The following is a 21,564-nucleotide window of genomic DNA, read 5'->3' on the forward strand; positions in this document are numbered from 1 at the left end:
TTCATTGTTCCTTATCTCTCCACATCGCCGTCTCTATTTCTCTCGTTCCCTTTATTCCCTAACCAGTCTGAAGAAGGGTCTCGACCCGAAACGTCACCCATTCCTTCTCTCCAGAGATGCTGCTGCCTGTCCCGCTCAGTTACTGTGTCTTTCCCAGTGGAGGTTCCTACCAGCCAGTGGTGTTATCGTAGACCACTCACCCGTCGGAAATGTTCATATGAAGAAAGACTGGATAGACTTGGTTTATACTCTCTAGAATTTACAAGATTGAGAGGGGATCTTATAGAAACTTACAAAATTCTTATGGGATTGGACAGGCTAGATGCAGGAAGATTGTTCCCGATGTTAGGGAAGTCCAGGACAAGGGGTCACAGCTTAAGGATAAAGGGGAAATCCTTTAAAACCGAGATGAGAAGAACTTTTTTCACGCAGAGAGTGGTGAATCTCTGGAACTCTCTGCCACAGAGGGTAGTTGAGGCCACTTCATTGGCTATATTTAAGAGGGAGTTAGATGTGGCCCTTGTGGCTAAGGGGATCAGGGGGTATGGAGAGAAGGCAGGTACGGGATACTGAGTTGGATGATCAGCCATGATCATATTGAATGGCGGTGCAGGCTCGAAGGGACGAATGGCCTACTCCTGCACCTAATTTCTATGTTTCTATGTTTCTATATCAAGTTGCAAAGGACAAGCAAAGCTGGAACCTAACTTTATTCTTTCAAAGGCGGCTGAGTTATCTTTCACACAAAGATCGGCACAAAGTGCTGGAGTTAAGGGCCTGTCCCACCTTCACCACCTAATTCACGACCTCTGCTGAGTTTGCCCTTGACTCAAACTCGCAGCATGGTCGTCACGAGGTCGTAGGTAGGTTGTAGCAGGTCGTGATGTTAGTCGTAGGTACTCGTGGCATCAAATAGGTCGGGGCGTTATTTCAACATGTGGAACTCAAGATCGAACCTGGCTCTCTGGCGCTGTGAGGGAGCAACTCTACCGCTGCGCCACTGTGCCAGGGCGATCAAAACTGGACTCAACATTCTAAATTTGGCTTCACTAATACAACAGCAACATGACCTCCCAACGTCTGCGCTGAGTGACTGCGAAACTACAAAGTTCTTTCTCTTCAACATCTTATTTGTTCCCTGTCAGAATTTTAAACGCTGACGGCTCGTAGCGTCGGGGTTAAGTGAGTTCAGGCACGTGAATCTGTCCTCATTTCACTGGGGCCAAAAGAGGATCGGAAAACCTATTATTTAAACTTGTCAACGACGCTTCTGACACTAGTCACTCTGGGGGAACAGTTTCAATAATTGCTCCTCTGCATTTTAATTGCTACCATTATTGTCCCAGCAGGTCAGGCAGCATCTCGGTTCAGTGCAGTTTAGTTTATTGTCACGTGTACCGAGGTACAGTGAAAAGCTATTTGTTGCGTGCTAAGCAGCCAGTGTACGGTGTGGACAGCTCGATTGCAAGGTAAAGCCAGCAAAGGATAGTCCGAGGGTCACCAATAAGGTAGATAGTAGTTCAGGACCACTCTCTGGTTGTGGTGGGATGGTTCAGTTGCCTGATAACAGCTGGGAAGAAAATGTCCCTGAATCTGGAGGTGTGCGTGCGTTTTCACACTCCTATACCTGTTGTTCTATTTGATCTTGTTTGATGTGCCGGGTTGATTGCATTCGTCGAAACAAGGCGGACCATGCAAAACTCTGAGAGGTGTCTGTGAGAGAGAGTCAGACCTATCGCTGGATGGAAATATATAATACAAGAGGGCGCAGCTGTAAGGTGAGAGGGGGGAAGTATAAGGAGATGTGTGGGGTCAAGAGCTTTAAACTGGCTCAGATTGAATTATAAAATACCAGGCATGTCTTGCGGCAATTGTGCAAAGAATCTCCAACTCTCTAATTGAAGTACAGGATACGCTAAGTGCTTTCATTATCATGGGGTCACCTCACTTAGAGGAGAGCATGTATTTCCAGAGCACAGTCACCAGTAGATCATTTGTTGGGCTCTTTCTTTAAGAGCTTGACATTGTGGTGATTATCAGCTCAAACTGAGAGAGACACAGAATCACACAGCACAAAAGCAGGACAATAGACAATAGGTGCAGGAGGAGGCCATTCGGCCCTTCGAGCCAGCACCGCCATTCAATGTGATCATGGCTGATCATCCACAATCACAATCACTACCCCATTCCTGCCTTCTCCCCTGACTCCGCTATCTTTAAGAGCTCTATCTAGCTCTCTCTTGAAAGTATCCAGAGAACCGGTCTCCACCGCCCTCTGAGGCAGAGAATTCCACAGACTCACAACTCTCTGTGAGAAAAAGTGTTTCCTCATCTCTGTTATAAATGGCTTACCCCCTTATTCTTAAACTGTGTGTGGCCCCTGGTTCTGGACTCCCCCAACATCGGGAACATGTTTCCTGCCTCTAGCGCGTCCAAACCCTTCACAATCTTATACTTTTCAATGAGATCCCCTCTCATCCTTCTAAACTCCAGAGTGTACAAGCCCACTAGTTTGCGTGCTATCCAGTCAGAGAAAAGACTATACCTGAGTACAGTCAAGCCGTCCACAGTGCAGAGATGAAGGTTAAAGGGTACAACGTTTAGTGCAAAGATATAACATTGAAGTCTGGTAAAGTCCGAATAAAGATAGTTCAAAGTTCTCCATTGGTAGATGGGAGGTCAGGACTGTTCGGTTGTGTGATAACAGCTGAAAGGAAACTGTCCCTGAATCTGGAGGTGTGCATTTTCAAACCTCTGTTTCTCTTGCGTGATGGGAGAGGGGACAAGACGGAGTGGCCGAGGTGACACTTGTCTTTGAAAATGCCGACGGCCTTGTAGAGTTGAGGCAGTGTGAAGTGTATATGGAGTCAATGGAAGTCAGATTGGTTTGTGTGTGGCCCCTGGTTCTGGACTCCCCCAACATCGGGAACATGTTGTTTAAGAAGGAACTGCAGATGCTGGAGAATCGAAGGTTAAACAAAAAAGCTGGAGAAACTCAGCGGGTTCACTCAACTCAGTTCAAACTCAGTCTGAAGAAGGGTTTTGGCCCGAAACGCCGCCTATTTCCTTCGCTCCATAGATGCTGCTGCACCCGCTGAGTTTCTCCAGCTTTTTTGTGTAGCCATCGGGAACACGTTTCCTGCCTCTAGCGTGTCCAAACCCTTAATAATCTTATATGTTTCAATAAGAACAAGAGTGGGAAAAGATTTCATAGGAACCTGAGGGGCAACGTTTTCCCTGAGTGGGAGTTAGGTACATGGAACGAGCTACTAGAACACAAGTTGTAGGTATGGAGCGCTCTTTTGATGAAATTCAGCGAGCAAACGCGATAATCCCGATATCTTGGATCTTTAAATCTCCACGGCAAATGTCCGCTGTTCACTTCCGCTGTTTTTCCACCTTCAGTTCCCTCTTGTAATTACCTTACTTTCTATCTTTCTTTTCGCCTGAAAATTTAGGTCGCTGTGCTTCACGGTCACCCCGACTAGCACAGAAAGTTTCAGCTCCAAAATCGGCCGTTTTCCATGTTTTTAACGGGTGTGAAAGTGCGTGTTTCCCCATTCACTAACATGTACCGAACTGACATATGTCCTCCAGTTAAAATTTTCGGTCACATGAGGGGAGGATCTACGCTCATTTGACCTTTGGTGAAATCACCCTATAAGATCCAGAGTGGGAAAAGATTTAACAGGAACCTGAGGGGCAACTTTTTCGCTGAGTGGGAGGTGGGTACATGGAACGAGCTACTAGAACACAAACGTGGTTGTAGGTTTGGAGCGCTGTGGGCCACGTACCTGGAGTCTGCACGGTGGTGATGATGGTGGTGGTGATGATGGTGGTGGTGGTAGTTTCCTCCTCGGCCTCGTAGGGTGTGTAGGTGAGGGTGAGGTCGGTGTTGGGGCCGTGGGTGGTCTGGGCGCTGGGCCCCGGGGATCGTCGTGTGCCGGGGGCGTTCACCGCTGCCGCCACGGGCGTGGGGGTGTCGTTGGTCACGGGGCCCGTGTTGGCGTCGCGGCCGTTAGCGTCCGGCGGGGTCGGCGATCCGGCCCGAGGGGTCACCGGGGGGCTGGCCGGAGCAGTTCCCGCCGATCCTCGGTCGCTTCCAGGGGCGGCGTCCGCCTTCACCGCGGCCGTGGTCAGCGGGTCAGTGGTGGCCACCATCTGTGCCGTCGCTCCGGCCGGCACCTTGACCAGCGGGGCCGCGCCCGTCACCAAAGCCCCCTGACCTCCCGCCGTGGTCATCGGCGAGTTGTGGCCCACCCTGGCGGTGGTGGCAACATCGGATATCGCCGCGGTGTGGGCGGTGGCCATCAGGCCCGCGGGCGAAGGTTGCGGTGGTGGACTCTGGGGCAGGGCAGGCCCCGGCCTGGCTCCGGCCCTCAAGAATCTCTCCTGACCGAGATACGTCTTCTCCAGCAGCGACTCGTGGGCAAACTCCTCCAGCAGCGGGTGGTGGTTGTTGATGTTCACACTTTGTGTCGTGCTGACAAAGTGAAAGTCGTCCTCTGGTGGTGTGGTGGTCGCCATGGTGCTGGGCTCCATCCCCAGCTCACCAACGCTCACCCCACCCACACTACGCACAGTCACATCTGTAACAACAAAAACCAGGGGGTCACATCAGACACTTCACCCTTCACTCAAGATCACAACATGCTGGGGTAACTCAGTGGGACAGGCAGCATCTCTGGAGAGAAGTGTGGGTGTGTGCGTGTGTGTGTGTGCGTGTATATGTGTGTGTGTGTGTGTGTGTGTGTGTGTGTGTGTGTGTAGGTGTGCATGTGAGTGTGTGTGTGTGCGTCTGTGTATGTGTGTGTGTATGTGTGTATGTGTGCATGTATATGCATGTGTGCGTGTGTGTGCGTGTGTGTGTGCGTGTATGTGTGCGTGTGTATGTGTGTGTGTGCGTGTGTGTGTGCGTGTATGTGTGCGTTGTATGTGTGTGTGTGCGTGTATGTGTGTGTGTATGTGTGTGTGTGTGTGCGTGTGTGTGTGTGCGTGCGTGTGTGTGTATGTATGCATGTGTGTGTGTATATGTATATGTGTGTGTGTGTGTGTGTGTGTGTGTGTGTGTGTTGTGTGCGTGTGTGTATGTGTGTGTGTGTGCGTGTGTGTGTGTGTGTGTGTGTGTGTGTGTGTGTGTGTGTGTGTGTGTATGTGTGTGTGTGTGTGTGTGTGTGTGTGTGTGTGTGTGTGTGTGTGTGTGTGTGTGTGTGTGTGTGTGTGTGTGTGTGTGTGTGTGTGTGTGTGGGTGCGTGTGTGTGTGTGTGTGTGTGTGTGCGCGTGTGCCTGTGTGTGTGTGTGTGTGTGTGTGTGTGTGCGTGTGTATGCCCCACTCCAGCATTTTGTGTCTACCCGTTCACACTAGTTCTATATTATACCACTTGCTCATCCACTCCTTTTTGGAACGGAGACGAAGAAACACTTTTTTCACACAGACAGTTGTGAGTCTGTGGAATTCTCTGCCTCAGAGGGTGGTGGAGGCCGGTTCTCTGGATGCTTTCAAGAGAGAGCTAGATATGGGGAGGAGGTACGATCGGGGTACTAGTAGATTGGGGATGATCAGCCATGATCACATTGAATGGCGGTGCTGGCTCGAAGGGCCGAAAGGCCTTCTCCTGCACCTACTGTCTATTGTCCCTCCACACTAAGGGCAATTTACTGAGTGCCAATTAACGTACAAACCCACACGTGGAGTTTCAGGTCGAGACCCTTCTTCAGACAGTTTGTTTACCCGATCTATCCCAGGCCTTAAACCCCTGTCCCACAGTACAAGTTCATTCCAAGAGCTCTCCCGAGTTTTGCCCTGATTCGAACTCAGAGATTTACGGTAATGGCCGCTCGTCGGTAATCGGGGCTCTCGTGGACATTTTTCAACATGTTGAAAAATCTTCACGAGTCTTCCCGTGCTTACGTGCCGTTAGCGAGTCTTCCCGAGTACCTGCCGTTAGCGTTACGAGCCGCTAAGAGACGTCCCCGAGCTCCGACGTACCCGCTACGTTCATTCTCCGTGCTTACCACGAGTTTGATTTTTTTAAAACTCGGCAGAGCTCTTGGAATGAACTCGCACTGTGGAAATGTGTATTATCCAGCATCTGCAGGTTTTATTTTTCCTTCTAATATCTGAAAGTCCATCGTTAGTTTTAAAGGCGGCCTCTTACAGGGAGGCAAGTGGCAACAGATACCCCTCTCTCCGTCAGCGGTGACAGCCAGCTCTCTCTGGCTGCGGAGAGATAGATCCATTATTCATGCGATCGCTGGCAGGAGTGAGTTATGGGAGTCTTTTACATGGCTGACAGGTCTCCTCGGGAACCCACGTCATTTAAACACCCTGCTTATTCTACGCCAGTGAATGATCGCCAGTCTGGTGGCATGGCATTTAAATTAATCTTCTGCCGCTCTGCAAGGCTGGTTCTCCGCGATAATTCATACATTTTTCTTTCTTATCGCTCAGATATTTCACGTCTGCAAATTATTAGCCTGCTGGAGCCAATTCCAACGTCCTTGTGCTTCAGGCCTTGCGAACTATAATTCATTCACCGCCATTCAATTCAATGAACCAAAGGCAACAGATGGAGGCAACACGGTGGCACAGCGGTAGAGTTGCTGCCTCACAGCGCCGGAGACCCCGGTTCGATCCCGGTCACAGGTGCTGTCTGTACGGAGTTTGCACGTTCTACCCCCGTAACCGCGTGGGTTTTCTCCGGGTGCTCCGGTTTCCTCCCACACTCCAGAGATTTAATGGGCTTGGAATGAATGTACAAATTGGCCCCAGTGTGTGTAGGATAGTGTTAGTGTGCGGGGCGGTGCGGACTCGGTGGGCCGAAGGGCCTGTTTCCGCCCTGTATGTCTAAACTAAACTAAACCAGAGGTAGTCGGGATTCTCCATAACATAGAAATTAGAAATTAGGTGCAGGAGTAGAGGCCATTCGGCCCTTCGAGCCTGCACCGCCATTCAATATGATCATGGCTGATCATCCAACTCAGTATCCCGTACCTGCCTTCTCTCCATACCCTCTGATCCCCTTAGCCACAAGGGCCACATCTAACTCCCTCTTAAATATAGCCAATGAACTGTGCCCTCAACTACCCTCTGTGGCAGAGAGTTCCACAGATTCACCACTCTCTGTGTGAAAAATTTCTTCTCATCTCGGTTTTAAAGGATTTCCCCCTTATCCTTAAGCTGTGGCCCCTTGTCCTGGACTTCCCCAACATCGGGAGCAATCTTCCTACATCTAGCCTGTCCAACCCCTTAAGAATTTTGTAACATAGGAGTGAAGAAACTGCAAGCGAGTTTCATTTTAACAGCTGTTGTTAATCGCTCATCTCTGCACTCGCTAAAACTCCCAGCATATTGAAGTTCACCATATTTCTTCATCCCCAGGGAGTTTTACAAATCATTAATACTTGTAAATACATTTAAATTATTGGAACCTAATACAGTCAAAATGAAGGTAGGCACAAAAAGCTGGAGTAACTCAGCGGGACAGGCAGCATCTCTGGAGAGAGGGAATGGGTGGTGTTTCGGGTCGAGACTCTTCTTCAGACTGAGAGTCGGGTTGGGTGTGGGAGGGAAACTGTGTGATCTTGTGAACGTTCTTCCTTGCACATTGCATCATCCTGAGCTGATAAACAAATGCAGCAATCCCCGTCAGAGTGCGACACGATGTCTACAGCATTCAGACTGGGATTGATAAGTGACAGGTAGATTGCATGGCGCTGAGGTCCTGTTGTAATGATCTCTGACAACCAGAGACTAAACACATCCTCCTGACTGTCAATAGTCTCAACATACAATAGACAATAGACAATAGACGCAGGAGTAGGCCATTCGGCCCTTCGAGCCAGCACCGCCATTCACTGTGATCATGGCTGATCATCCCCAATCAGTACCCCGTCCCTGCCTTCTCCCCATATCCCCTGACTACGCTATCTTTAAGAGCCCTATCTAACTCTCTCTTGAAAGTATCCAGAGAACCTGCCTCCACCGCCCTCTGAGGCAGAGAATTCCACAGAATCACAACTCTCTGTGTAAAAAGGTTTTTCCACATCTCCGTTCTAAATGGCTTACCGCTTATTCTTAAACTGTGGCTCCTGGTTCTGGACTCCCCCAACATCGGGAACATGTTTCCTGCCTCTAGCGTGTCCAATCCCTGAATAATCTTATATGTTTCAATAAGATTCCCTCTCATCCTTCTAAATTCCAGTGTGTACAAGCCCAGCCGCTCCATTCTCTCAGCATATGACAGTCCCGCCATCCCTGGAATTAACCTGGTGAACCTACGCTGCACTCCCTCAACAGCAAGAATGTCCTTACTCAGATTTGGAGACCAGAACTGCCCACAATACTTCAGGTGTGGTCTCACTAGGGCCCTGTACAACTGCAGAAGGACCTCTTTGCTCCTATACGCAGCTCCTCTTGTTATGAAGGTCAACATGCCATTAGCTTTCTTCACTGCCTGCTGTACCTGCATGCTCACCTTCAGTGACTGATGAACATGGACCCCCAGGTCCCGTTGCACTCCCCGTTTTCCTAACCTGACACCATTTAGATAATAATCTGCCTTCCCGTTCTTGCCACCTCACATTTATCCACATTAAACTGCATCTGCCGTGCATCTGCCCACTCACCCAACCCATCCAAGTCACCCTGCATCCTCATAGCATCCTCCTCACAGTTCACACTGCCACCCAGTGTTTGCTAATGTTACCCTCAAACCCCCTCACCTAACTCATCAACGTATATTTGTAAATATCTGCGGTGCCAGCAACCTCCAAACCACAGACGTATCGTACTGCAATGAGACAAAGCTATCTGGCGATGATCCAAACACTTCCTGACAAATGCAAGTAATAAATAGCAGAGCGCTGCACATATAACTCACTTTTGAAAGCCAGCCTCCGTAAATGTCAGGCCCATCTGTCACCATTTCACACTCTGTCTCCATGCAGATGGCACTGGTGCTGTCACCAGCAGGACATTCCAGATTCCTTTTCATAAGTTCATCAACACATGACAATAAACTAAACTCGAATAAACTAAGTTTCACAAAATGCCGGAGTAGCTCAGCGGGTGAGGCAGCATCTATCGACCTGAAACGCTGCTCATTCCTTCTCTCCATAGATGCTGCCTCACCCGCTGAGTTACGGGGATTTCCCACTTGGGCGACCTAACTGGCGAGGTTAGAATGGATTAGAAGAGTTTGAAAAAAATGTCATGTTGAAGACTAGCTTCGACTATAGACAATAGACAGTAGGTGCAGGAGCAGGCCATTTGGCCCTTCGAGCCAGCACTGCCATTCAATGTGATCATGGCTGATCATCCCCGATCAGAACCCCATTCCTGCCTTCTCCCCATAGAGGGAGTGCAGAGAAGGTTCACCAGACTGATTCCTGAGATGTCAGGACTGTCTTATGAAGAAAGACTGGATAGACTTGGTTTATACTCTCTAGAATTTAGGAGATTGAAAGGGGATCTTATAGAAACTTACAAAATTCTTAAGGGGTTGGACAGGCTAGATGCAGGAAGATTGTTCCCGATGTTGGGGAAGTCCAGAACAAAGGGTCACAGCTTAAGGATAAGGGGGAAATCTTTTAAAACCGAGATAAGGAGAAATTTTTTCACACAGAGAGTGGTGAATCTGTGGAACTCTCTGCCACAGAGGGTAGTTGAGGCCAGTTCATTGGCTATATTTAAGAGGGAGTTAGATGTGGCCCTTGTGGCTAAGGGGATCAGGGGGGAGAAGGAGAGAAGGCAGGTACGGGATACTGAGTTGGATGATCAGCCATGATCATATTGAATGGCGGTGCAGGCTCGAAGGGCCGAATGGCCTACTCCTGCACCTAATTTCTATGTTTCTATGACCCCTGACTCCGCTATCTTTAAGAGCCCTATCTGGCTTGAAGGGCCGAATGGCCTAATTCTGCTCCTATCATTTATGAATTTATGATCATGAATATAGGTCTCAGCATCGTAGCCCTGCAGTTCCAGAGACCAAGTCCAACGTCCGCAATGGGGCAGAGGTGAACCGGACAACAGAGATCGGGTCTGATGACTTCCACGCACGCTCTCCTCCCGACCATCGCCCAATAAAACCCCGCAAAGTGTTTGCAATGTTCTCAACTAGCGTCAAATTGCAATTAGTATGAAGTGAGCTGGTGTTGTTTACTTTGTGGGAATCAAACCCCTTGGCATCTGGTAGCCGAGACTTTCCTGCCGGCTGGCAGGCTCCGCATTCCTTCTTCCCGCTCCGACTTAAATGGAATTTAATGAAATATAAATGGAATTGATTTAAATGAGATCGGGGTGAGCCTGGATTTGTAGCCTAACGAAACACAAGCTCGTACCTGCGTATGAAGCATACATTACAGGGAGGGCTTACAAGGAGGGATTAAACTCAAACAGATGCGGAAAACTTAATTGGAACACCCCGAAACTCTGGTTCAATCCTACGGTGTGATGTTGTGAGATTGAGGTTGATTAAAATGACAATTATGTTTTATAATCAACTGTGAACGTTACAGTGTGTAGGGCTAACGTGATAACATCAGGATTTAATAACATCTTTCAAAGAAAGATCTTGAAAATACAATGAAGATGGACGCAAAATGCTGGAGTAACTCAGCGGGACGGGCAGCGTCTCCGGAGAGAAGGAATGAATGGGATTTAAGAAGGAATTGCAGATGCTGGAAAATCGAAGGTAGTCAAAAGTGGTGAAGAAACTCAGTGGGTGCAGCAGCATCTATGGAGCGAAGGAAATAGGCAACCTAGTTAAGGAAATAGGCAACGTTTAAGGAAATAGGCAACGTTTAAGGAAATAGGCAACGTTTAAGGAAATAGGCAAAGTTTCGGCCTGAAACCCCTTGGGTTTCGGGCCGAAACGTTGCCTATTTCCTTCGCTCCATAGATTCTGCTGCACCCACTGAGTTTCTCCAGCACTTTTGTCTACCTAGGATTGAATTGGAGACATTTCAATCCTTTAAAACCGAGATGAGAAGAACTTTTTTCACACAGAGAGTGGTGAATCTCTGGAACTCTCTGCCACAGAGGGTAGTTGAGGCCAGTTCATTGGCTATATTTAAGAGGGATTTAGATGTGGCCCTTGTGGCTAAGGGGATCAGGGGGTATGGAGAGAAGGCAGGTATGGGATACTGAGTTGGATGATCAGCCATGATCATATTGAATGGTGGTGCAGGCTCGAAGGGCCGAATGGCCTCTACTCCTGCACCTAATTTCTATGTTTCTATGTTTCTACGTTTCAGGTCGAGACCCTTCTTCAGACCAAAAATGGAATGTTTCATTCCTGAAGCAACGTCACCTGTCCTTTTTCACCAGAGATGCCGCCTGTCCCGTTGAGTTACTCCAGCGCTTTGCGTTCATCTTTGGTCGAAACAAGTATCTGCGGTTTCTACATGTTGGCCCAAGGCATGAGTTGAGAACGTAGACCGCAGAGTCTAGAAGTTGAGTGGAGTTGAATTTGTCAGTCACGCTTACAGAGGTTTTGTTGCGTGCTAACCAGTCAGCGGAAAGACTAGACATGAATCCAACAGCGAGGAAAGAGGACCACCGAGAGAGTCCATGCTGATCAGCGATCCCCGCACACTAATAACCCCGTCCCACTGTACGAGTTCATTCCAAGAGCTCTCCCGAGTTTAAAACAAAAATCAAACTCGTGGTAAGCACGGAGAATGAACGTAGCGGGTACGTCGGAGCTCGGGAACGTCTCTTAGCGGCTCGTAACGCTAACGGCAGGTACTCGGGAAGACTCGCTAACGGCAGGTAAGCTCGGGAAGACTCGTGAAGATTTTTCAACACGTTGGAAAAACGTCCACGAGAGCCCCGAGTACCGACGAGCGGCCATTACCGTAAATCTCCGAGTTCGAATCAGGGGAGGACTCTTGGAATGAACTCGTACAGTGGGACAGGGCTTTAACACTCCCTCACCCACACAAGGGACAATTTACACTTATACCAAGCCAACTCAGCTACAAATCTGTTCGGCTGTGGAGTGTGGGAGGAAACCGGGGAACTCGGAGAAAACCCACGCAGGAAACGGGGGAGAACATGCAAACTCCACACAGAGAGCACCTGTTGTCAGGATCTCCGGCGCTGAGACCGCGCGGCAAATCTGTCTCTTCACTTCAGTACGCATTAGACAAGGCCACAGTCCAGCAGTCTACCACTCGAAACCGTACCTGTCTAGAGAAAGCCCTGACTGAGCTAACACTGCGAAGAGTTTACCCGTACATGAGGTAGAGAGTGAATCATTTGCTGCCGACATCCTAAGCTGTATTGATCATTTTATAATGAGATCAGTGGAAAAACAACAAAGTACAGATTAAACTGCCCTGACCTGCTCTTGTTGGGTGTAAATTAAATCTGTGTACAGTAATAAAAAAGCAAATCCTTCACAGCGTTCATGAAATAGTTGTTTCGCCTTTCAAATGTAATTTTGCACCAGTTTAGCATCAATCTTCACCGGATTCAGCAGCACGGTGGCGCAGCGGTAGAGTTGCTGCCTCACAGCGCCAGAGACCCGGGTTCCATCCTGACTACGGGCACCTCCAGATTCAGGGACAGTTTCTTCCCAGCTGTTATCAGGCAACTGAACCATCCTACCACAACCAGAGAGCGGTCCTGAGCTAACATCTACCTCATTGGAGACCCTCGGTCTATATTTTATCTTGCACTAAACGTGATTCCCTTTATCATGTATCTGTACACTGTGGACGGCTCGATTGTAATCATGTATTGTCTTTCCGCTGACTGGTTAGCACGCAAGAACGCAGTGGTAGAGTTATGGTGCAGCGCAGCCCGGTAGAGGGTGCTACGGAGTTTGTCCCGCAGCGCCAATTCATAAAAAAATAGAAAAATAGAAAATAGGTGCAGGAGGAGGCCATTCGGCCCTTCGAGCCAGCTCCGCTATTCCTTGTGATCATGGCTGATCGTCCCCTATCAATAACCCGTGCCTGCCTTCTCCCCATATCCCTTGACTCCACTATCCCCTAGAGCTCTATCTAACTCTCTCTTAAATCCACACATTTCCTCCCACACACTCCAAAGACGTGGGTAGGTTAATCTCCGGGTTGTCTCCAGTGTGTCAGGTTAGAAACACTAGAAATCATAGAAAATAGACAATAGACAATGCAATAGGTGCAGGAGGAGGCCATTCGGCCCTTCGAGCCAGCGCCGCTATTCCTTGTGATCATGGTTGATCGTCCCCTATCAATAACCCGTGCCTGCCTTCTCCCCATATCCCTTGACTCCACTATTTTTAAGAGCCCTACCTATCTCTCTCTTGAAAGCATCCAGAGAACCTGCCCCCACCACCCTCTGAGGCAGAGAATTCCACAGACTCACAACTCTCTGTGTGAAAAAGTGTTTCCTCATCTCCATTCTAAATGGCTTACCCCTTATTCTTAAACTGTGTGACCCCTGGTTCTGGACACCCCCAAAAAATAGCGTTAGAGGAATCTAGGCTCATGTTTTAGGTTTATAATTGTCACATGTTGATCGGTGTGGGCAGGTTGGGCGGGTTGGGCAGGTTGGGCCGAAGGGCCTGTTTCCATGCTGTGTGTCTAAGTGTACTGTACTTTGATTTTCATGCTAACTAAATTGAATCGTATAATTGCAAACATAAATACAATCAGCACAAACTCCAGTCCAATAGGTGGAGCAAAGGGGAAGATACAGAGTGCAGAATATAGTTCTCAGCATTGTAGCGCACCAGTTCCACAGACAAAGTCCAATGTCCGCAATGGGGTCGAGGTGAATCGGACAGTACCACAAGCTAGGGTGCTGGACAGTTCACCTCTCAGTCGGCAGAAAGACAATACATGATTACAATCGAGATAGATGCATGATAAGGGAATAACGTTCAGTGCAAGGTAAAGCCAGCAAAGTCTGATCAAGGATAGTCCATGGGTCACCAATGAGGTAGATAGTAGTTCAGGACCGCTCTCTGGTTGTGGTGGGATGATTCAGTTGCCTGATAACAGCCGGGAAGAAACTGTCTCTGAATCTGGAGGTGTGCGTCTTCACACTTCTGTACCTCTTGTCTGACGGGAGAGGGGAGAAGAGGGGAGTGTGTGTGTGTGTGTGTGTGTGTATGTGGGCGTGTGTGTGTGAGTGTGTGTGTGTGTATGTGTGCGTGCGTGTGTGTGTGTGTGAGTGTGTGTGTGTGTGTGAGTGTGTGTGTGTGTGTGTGTGTGTGTGTGTGTGTGAGTGTGTGTGTGTGCGTGCGTGTGTGTGTGTGTGTGTGTGTGTGTGTGTGTGTGTGTGTGTGTGTGTGTGTGTGTGTGTGTGTGTGTGTGTGTGTGTGTGAGTGCGTGTGTGTGTGTGTGTGCGCGCATGTGTGTGCGTGTGTATGCGTGTGTGAGACTGCGTGTGTGTGAGAGTGCGTGTGTGTGTGACTGCATGTGTGAGACTGTGTGTGTGTGTGCGCGTGTGTGTGCGTGAGTATGCGTGTGTGAGACTGTGTGTGTGTGTGTATGAGAGTGTGTGCGTGTGTGAGACTGCGTGTGTGTGAGAATGCATGTGTGAGACTGCATGTGTGTGAGAGTGTGTGTGTGTGTGAGAGTGTGCGCGCGCGTATGTGAGTGTGCGCGTGTGTGTGCGTGTGTGAGACTGCGTGTGTGTGAGTATGCGTGTGTGTGCGGGGTGAGATGAGGAGAGTGTGAGGCAATGAAGCAATAATGACTGCAGCAATTTCCCACTATTCGGAACCTCGTTTCCCACCCATGACTAGTCGCTCTAGTTATCTTGCACCAGGCGGCAGGCTATTTATGAAAGTACATCAGCTCGGGATAGAAACTGCATGATCCTGCTTGATCAAAAAAACCCAAATTAAAAGTGTCTCACCCCACAATGGGACTTCGACAGGCAAAATGTACAACTGCAGCCACAAATAACCTGCTCACAAATTGTCACGTACGAGATCATTAGGTCTCCTAATTCAGTTTCACTATGTGGTAAATTCTCTTTCATTAGGCAACACAATCAGATATGAATCACCGAGGGAAACTAACATCTTTTGCTTCATGTTTGCACAGATATCAATCAGTATATATTTGGAACAGAGAAATCTCACCCAGTCTGCAATTGAATTAAATTGAACATGTATAAGAGAGTGTTTGTGCTCCGTTCTGGGCACCGCGTTGTAGGAGAGATGTCGGCAAGCTGGAAAGGGCGCAGAGAAGATTTACGAGGATGTTGCCAGGACTGGAGGGTGCGAGCTACAGGGAGAGGTTGAGTAGGCTGGGACTCCATTCCTTGGAGCGCAGGAGGATGAGGGGTGAGCTTGTAGAGGCGTATAAAATCAGGAGAGGAATAGATGAGTCTTCCGGGTCTCGACCCGAAATGTCGCCCATTCCTTCTCTCCAGAGATGCTGCCTCGCCCGCTGTGTTACTCCAGTATTTTGTGTCCGCCTCTATCACCCTGTTCCTTTTCCTGGAGAAACTCAGCGGGTGCAGCAGCATCTATGGAGTGAAGGAAATAGGCAACGTTTCGGGCCGAAACACTTCGGGTTTCGACCCGAAACGTTGCCTATTTCCTTTGGGTTTCGGCCCGAAACGTTGCCTATTTCCTTCGCTCCGCAGATGCTGCTGCACCCGCTGAGTTTCTCCAGCACTTTTGTCTACCTTCCATTTTCCAGCATCTGCAGTTCCTTCTTAAACAACTGTTCCTTTTCCTTCCTGCCATTCATTTTCCATCTCCGTCTCATATTTGACTTCTATCCCTTCCATTTTCCCCTCTCCCCCCCATCTGCCCCCACCTTCCCCACCCCCCCCCCCCCCCCCCCCCACCCCCCCCCCCCCCCCCCCCCCCACCCCCCCCCCCACCCCCCCCCCACCTATGCCCCCCCCCCCCATGCCAAACAACGTTCCTTTTCCTTCCTGCCCATTCATTTTCCATCTCCGTCTCATATTTCTTCCCCCACTTCTATCCCTTAAATTGGTAGTGATGCGCAGGGAATGGAGGGTTATGGTCTGAGCGCAGGTATATGGGACTAGGGGAGATTATGTGTTCGGCACGGACTAGAAGGGTCGAGATGGCCTGTTTCTGTGCTGTAATTGTTATATGGTTATATGGTCCCGACCTAAAACGTCGCCTGTCCCATTCCCTCCGCAGATGCTGCCTGACCCCCTGACATCTTCCAGCACTCTAAACAGTTTGGTTTAGAGATTCAATTCAATTCAACTTTAATGTCATCGCACAAATACAAGTATGAGTACAACGAAACGCAGTTTTGCGTCAGTCCGTAGTAGTTGTACATAAAGAAATAAAAAAATAAAATAGAAAGAGAAAGATACAGAATAATCAAAAAATACAGAATAATTAAACAATGGGGACGGAGGGGCTGGGGAAATCTATCGGCGGGACTCCGAGTTCAGCAGTGTGATTGTATTATTGTAGAAATATTGTATTCAGCGCGTAAACTGGCCCTTCGGCCCACCGAGGCCGTGCCGACCAGCGATCCCCGCACACTAACGCTATATCACACACACACACACACACACACACACACACACACACACACACACACACACACACACACACACACACACACACACACACACACACACACACACACACACACACACACACGCACACACACACACACACACACAGCAGGGGCCAATGAACCTGCCAACCCTGGCCACACACTCACCACCCTCTGTATAAAAAAAACCTGCCCCCTTTAAACATCTCCTTTAAACATAGCCCCTCCCACCTTAAAGCCACACCCTCTAGATAATTTGCCCTGCTTTGTTCAAGATCCTTCAATATTATTTTTCTTCTTGTAAAATTATTAAGGGATGGAACAGGCTAGATGCAGGAAAAATGTCCCCGATGTTCGGGGGAGTCCAGAAGCAGGGGGTCACAGTTTAAGAATAAAGGGTGGGCCATTTCGGACTGAGATGAGGAAAGACTTTTTCACCCAGAGAGTTGTGAATCTGTGGAATTCCCTGCCTCAGAAGGCAGTGGAGGCTAATCCAATGGAGAGTTAGGTATGGCTCAAGGCTAACAGAATCAAGGGATATGCAGAAAAAGCAGGAACGGGGTACTGATTTTAGATGATCAGCCGTAATCATATTGAATGGCGGTGCTGGCTCAAAGGGCCGAATGGCCTCCTCCTGCACCTATTGTCCATGTTTCTAAACCTGTACGGAGTGTTGGGAGGAAACCCGTGCAGGTCATCTGGAGAACGTGCAAACTCCGTACAGACAGCACCCGTAGTCGGTGCTGTCAGTACAAAAATCTTGCGTCCTCAGCGTTGAATATTTTGAAGGACTCACTTCTCTGGGGTGAAGATTTTTTACCATCTGTTAGGAAATAAACACCTTGCTGCCATCAGAATTGGCAGCCCCTTCAACCTGACATTGTGCCTTCTATATTTAGATTCCCATAGGAGGGACAATTTACCTTCAAGAGTCCAAATTATCTCATTGTTACTGAATCTTGTTAATAAGCAAAACAGATGGTGAAAGAAAAAAAAACGGGAATCCAACGATGAAACTTAAATATTGCTTCTGAAAGTAATTTGGATGGAAGTTCACACACACACGCTCCCAGTTAAAGCATCTGACACTCATTGTTTATATACTAGACACAGAATGCTGGAGTAAAGGGCCTGTCCCACTTGGGTGACCTAATCCACGAGTTCTGGCCAGTTTGCCCTCGACTCATACTCGCAGCATGGTCGACACGAGGTTGTAGGAGGTCTTTGTAACTCTCCTTCATGCTCACGACTGGTCTCCGCGTACTCGAGGCCTCAGTTAGGTCGCGGTGTATTTTTCAACGTGCCGAAAAATGCCCGCGAGTAAAAAAAGGTCGCCATGGAAAAAAATCGATACTTTTTTCACTCGTAGGTTTAGTCGAGGTAGGTCGGAGTAGGTCGGCATGTTAGTTGTAGATAACCGAGGGCAGTCGAAGGTTGTCATAGATAGTATTCATCATAGTCGAAGAGAGGTCGAAAGAGGTGGTCTTCACTCTCCACTTATCGGTGTCCAATTTACCCGAAGTTAGTCGTAGCTAGTTGTAGCTGGTCTTCAACAGAGTTGAAGGAGGTCTTCAACATGTCATTTTTTCAAACTCTTCTAAACTCGCCAATTAGGTCACCCAAGTGGGACAGCCCCATAACTCAGCGGGACAGGCAGCATCTCTGGAGAGAAGGAATGGGTGACGTTTCGGGTCGAGAGTCTGAAGAAGGGTCTCGACCCGAAACGTCACTGTCGATTAACCGTATTGGTCTGCCTTCGCTGTGTAGTTATCACCACACATATAATGCATGCTGCACATTCCATGTGGAGTACAGTCCGGATCTTCATCCCTACCCCGGACTATTGATAACAGCACATCACCATCTCACAGCCAGACTTGATGCTGGCCATGGGGACGATAGCGTGTAATGTTTCCTCCGCTTGTGTTACAATAAAGACTGTGAGTAGTTGCTCCTGTGTGTGTGTGTGTGTCTCATTACACAACATGGTGTCAGAAGTGGGATACGAACTCACGCCTCATGTCGGAGACACTGTGTGTGGGTCTCATTACACAACAGTCACCCATTCCTTCTCTCCAGGGATGTTGCCCGTCCCGCTGAGTCACTCCGGCACTTTGACTCTATCTTCGGCATAAACAGGCAGCTGCAGTTCCTTCCCTACTCATTGCATGTGTTACCCAAACTAAAGCTGAGACTGAATTCCTTGCCCTGTTCCTCCACCATTTACAGCTGGCACAGTGGCAGAGTTTACAGAGAACATTTTGCAAATGCACTCAGTTTAATTAACCATATAACAATTACAGCACGGAAACAGACCATCTCGGCCCTACAAGTCCGTGCCGAACAAATTTTTTTCCCCTTAGTCCCACCTGCCTGCACTCGTACCATAACCCTCCATTCCCTTCTCATCCATATGCCTATCCAATTTATTTTTAAATGATACCAATGAACCTGCCTCCACCACTTCCACTGGGAGCTCATTCCACACCGCCACCACTCTCTGCGTAAAGAAGTTCCCCCTCATATTACCCCTAAACTTCTGTCCCTTAATTCTGAAGTCATGTCCTCTTGTTTGAATCTTCCCTATTCTCAAAGGGAAAAGCTTGTCCACATCAACTCTGTCTATCCCTCTCATCATTTTAAAGACCTCTATCAGGTCCCCCCTTAACCTTCTGCGCTCCAGAGAATAAAGACCTAACTTATTCAACCTATCTCTGTAACTTAGTTGTTGAAACCCAGGCAACATTCTAGTAAATCTCCTCTGTACTCTCTCTAATTCTCATCATCAAAATCCTGGCTCCAGCATGTAGTGCCCCAAGGCTGCAAGATGCCGATGGAAAAGAATTGGAAGCCGCTATGTCGGTGACAATTGGCCTTAGGAACTGCTTCAGCAAGGAGTTGGCGTCAAGTGGTACTACGCCCAACAAATTGGCTCAAAGAGCTACGACGACGAGGAGATGAGGAGGAATTCCTTTAGTCAGAGGGTGGTGAATCTGTGGAATTAATTGCCACAGACGGCTGTGGAGGCCAGGTCAGTGGAGGTCTGATGAAGGATCTCGACCCGAAATGTCACCTCCACCTTCGCTCCATAGATGCTGCCTCACCCGCTGAGTTTCTCCAGCATTTTTGTCTACCTTCATAAGATCAAGTGATAGTAGAATTAGGCCCTTCGGCCCATCAAGTCTTATCTGTTATTCAATCATGGCTGATCTATCTCTCCCTCCTAACCGCATTCTCCTGCCTTCTCCCCATAACCCCTGACACCCGCACTAATCAAGAATCTATCTATCTCTGCCTTAAAACTATCCACTGACTTGGCCTCCACAGCCTTCTGTGGCATAAAAGTCCACAGATTCACCAGCCTCTGTCTAAAGAAATTCTCCCTCATCTCCTGCCTTAAGGAACGTCCTTTAATTCTGAGGCTGTGCCCTCTGGTTGTGGACTCTCCCACTAGTGGACACACCTTCTCCACATCCACTCTAAACATAGATCCGTCCAGAACCAGGGGCCACACAGTTTAAGAATAAGGGGTAAGCCATTTAGACCGGAGACGAGGAAATACTTTTTCTCACAGAGAGTGGTGAGTCTGTGGAATTCCCTGCCTCAGAGGGCGGTGGAGGCCGGTTCTCTGGATACTTTCAAGAGAGAGCTAGAAAGGGGTCTTAACGATAGCGGAGTCAGGGGAGAAGGCAGGAACGGGGTACTGATTGGGGATGGTCAGCCATGATCACATTGAATGGCGGTGCTGGCTCGAAGGGCCGAATGGCCGACTCCTGCACCAATTGTCTATTATCTATTGTCAAATGCGTTTCAAAAGCCATCATTGTCTCCGCTCCTAAAGCAGAACCTGAGTGAAAAAGTTGCCTCGGATGCAGTTATAAATAGAAGCCTTCTCATATAAATCCGTTATTTACATAAACATATAACATTCCCTGATCGTTGAGCAACAAATTTGCCCAATTACCCGCCAGTATCAATTTGCATAACCAAAGCTCACGGTTACATTTTAAAAATAAGGTCATTAAGTACGTTTTAAATGCACATTAGCCCAAACTGTGCACACACTGACACTTTTATGGCCTAGCAGGCTTGCAGTACACATCAATATATTCATTACTCATTGAACAAGGCTGCGCATCTATCATTAGAATGGTCGTTTTAACTAGCATAAATGTCATATACTGAACTTATCAAGTCAGCCTTAATTATAACTGGGCTACAAATGCCGCACTTACTTTTTTTGTAAAGGAAGCACGGAAATAGCTGTAATCGTACACTCTCCAAAACAAAATTCTTGGTCATTCTGACTTAATGCAAACATCTATAAAAATTAACTGGCCGCATATTCTCAATAAGATGCCAAGAGTTATCGAGGGTAGACAAAAGTGCTGGAGAAACTCGGTGGGTGCAGCAGCATCTATGGAGCGAAGGAAATAGGCAACGTTTCGGGTCGAGACTCTTCTTCAGACCCTCGACTCCATCTACACCTCACGCTGCCTCGGCAAGGCCAGCAGCATCATCAAGGACCAGTCTCACCCTGGCCACTCCCTCTTATAACCATATAACCATATAACAATTACAGCACGGAAACAGGCCATCTCGGCCCTACAAGTCCGTGCCGAACAAATTTTTTTCCCCCCTTAGTCCCACCTGCCTGCACTCATACCATAACCCTCCATTCCCTTCTCATCCATATGCCTATCCAATTTATTTTTAAATGATACCAATGAACCTGCCTCCACCACTTCCACTGGAAGCTCATTCCACACCGCTACCACTCTCTGAGTAAAGAAGTTCCCCCTCATATTACCCCTAAACTTCTGTCCCTTAATTCTGAAGTCATGTCCTCTTGTTTGAATCCTCCCTATTCTCAAAGGGAAAAGCTTGTCCACATCAACTCTGTCTATCCCTCTCATCATTTTAAAGACCTCTATCAAGTCCCCCCTCAACCTTCTGCGCTCCAGAGAATAAAGACCTAACTTATTCAACCTATCTCTGTAACTTAGTTGTTGAAACCCAGGCAACATTCTAGTAAATCTCCTCTGTACTCTCTCTATTTTGTTG

General features: G+C 48.3%; 1 protein-coding gene across 1 annotated transcript in view; it reads right to left on the bottom strand.

Moving 5' to 3' along the window:
- LOC129710855 (seizure protein 6 homolog) overlaps window positions 1-21,564 on the bottom strand; it is a 381,323-nt gene that overhangs the window by 178,495 nt on the left and 181,264 nt on the right. The window contains exon 2 of the mRNA XM_055658139.1: window positions 3,795-4,589. Coding sequence (XP_055514114.1) covers window positions 3,795-4,589 — 795 coding nt within the window. The remainder of the gene's footprint in view (window positions 1-3,794; window positions 4,590-21,564) is intronic.

Source organism: Leucoraja erinacea, chromosome 28, assembly GCF_028641065.1.
Source record: "Leucoraja erinacea ecotype New England chromosome 28, Leri_hhj_1, whole genome shotgun sequence".
Classification (NCBI taxonomy): domain Eukaryota; kingdom Metazoa; phylum Chordata; class Chondrichthyes; order Rajiformes; family Rajidae; genus Leucoraja; species Leucoraja erinaceus.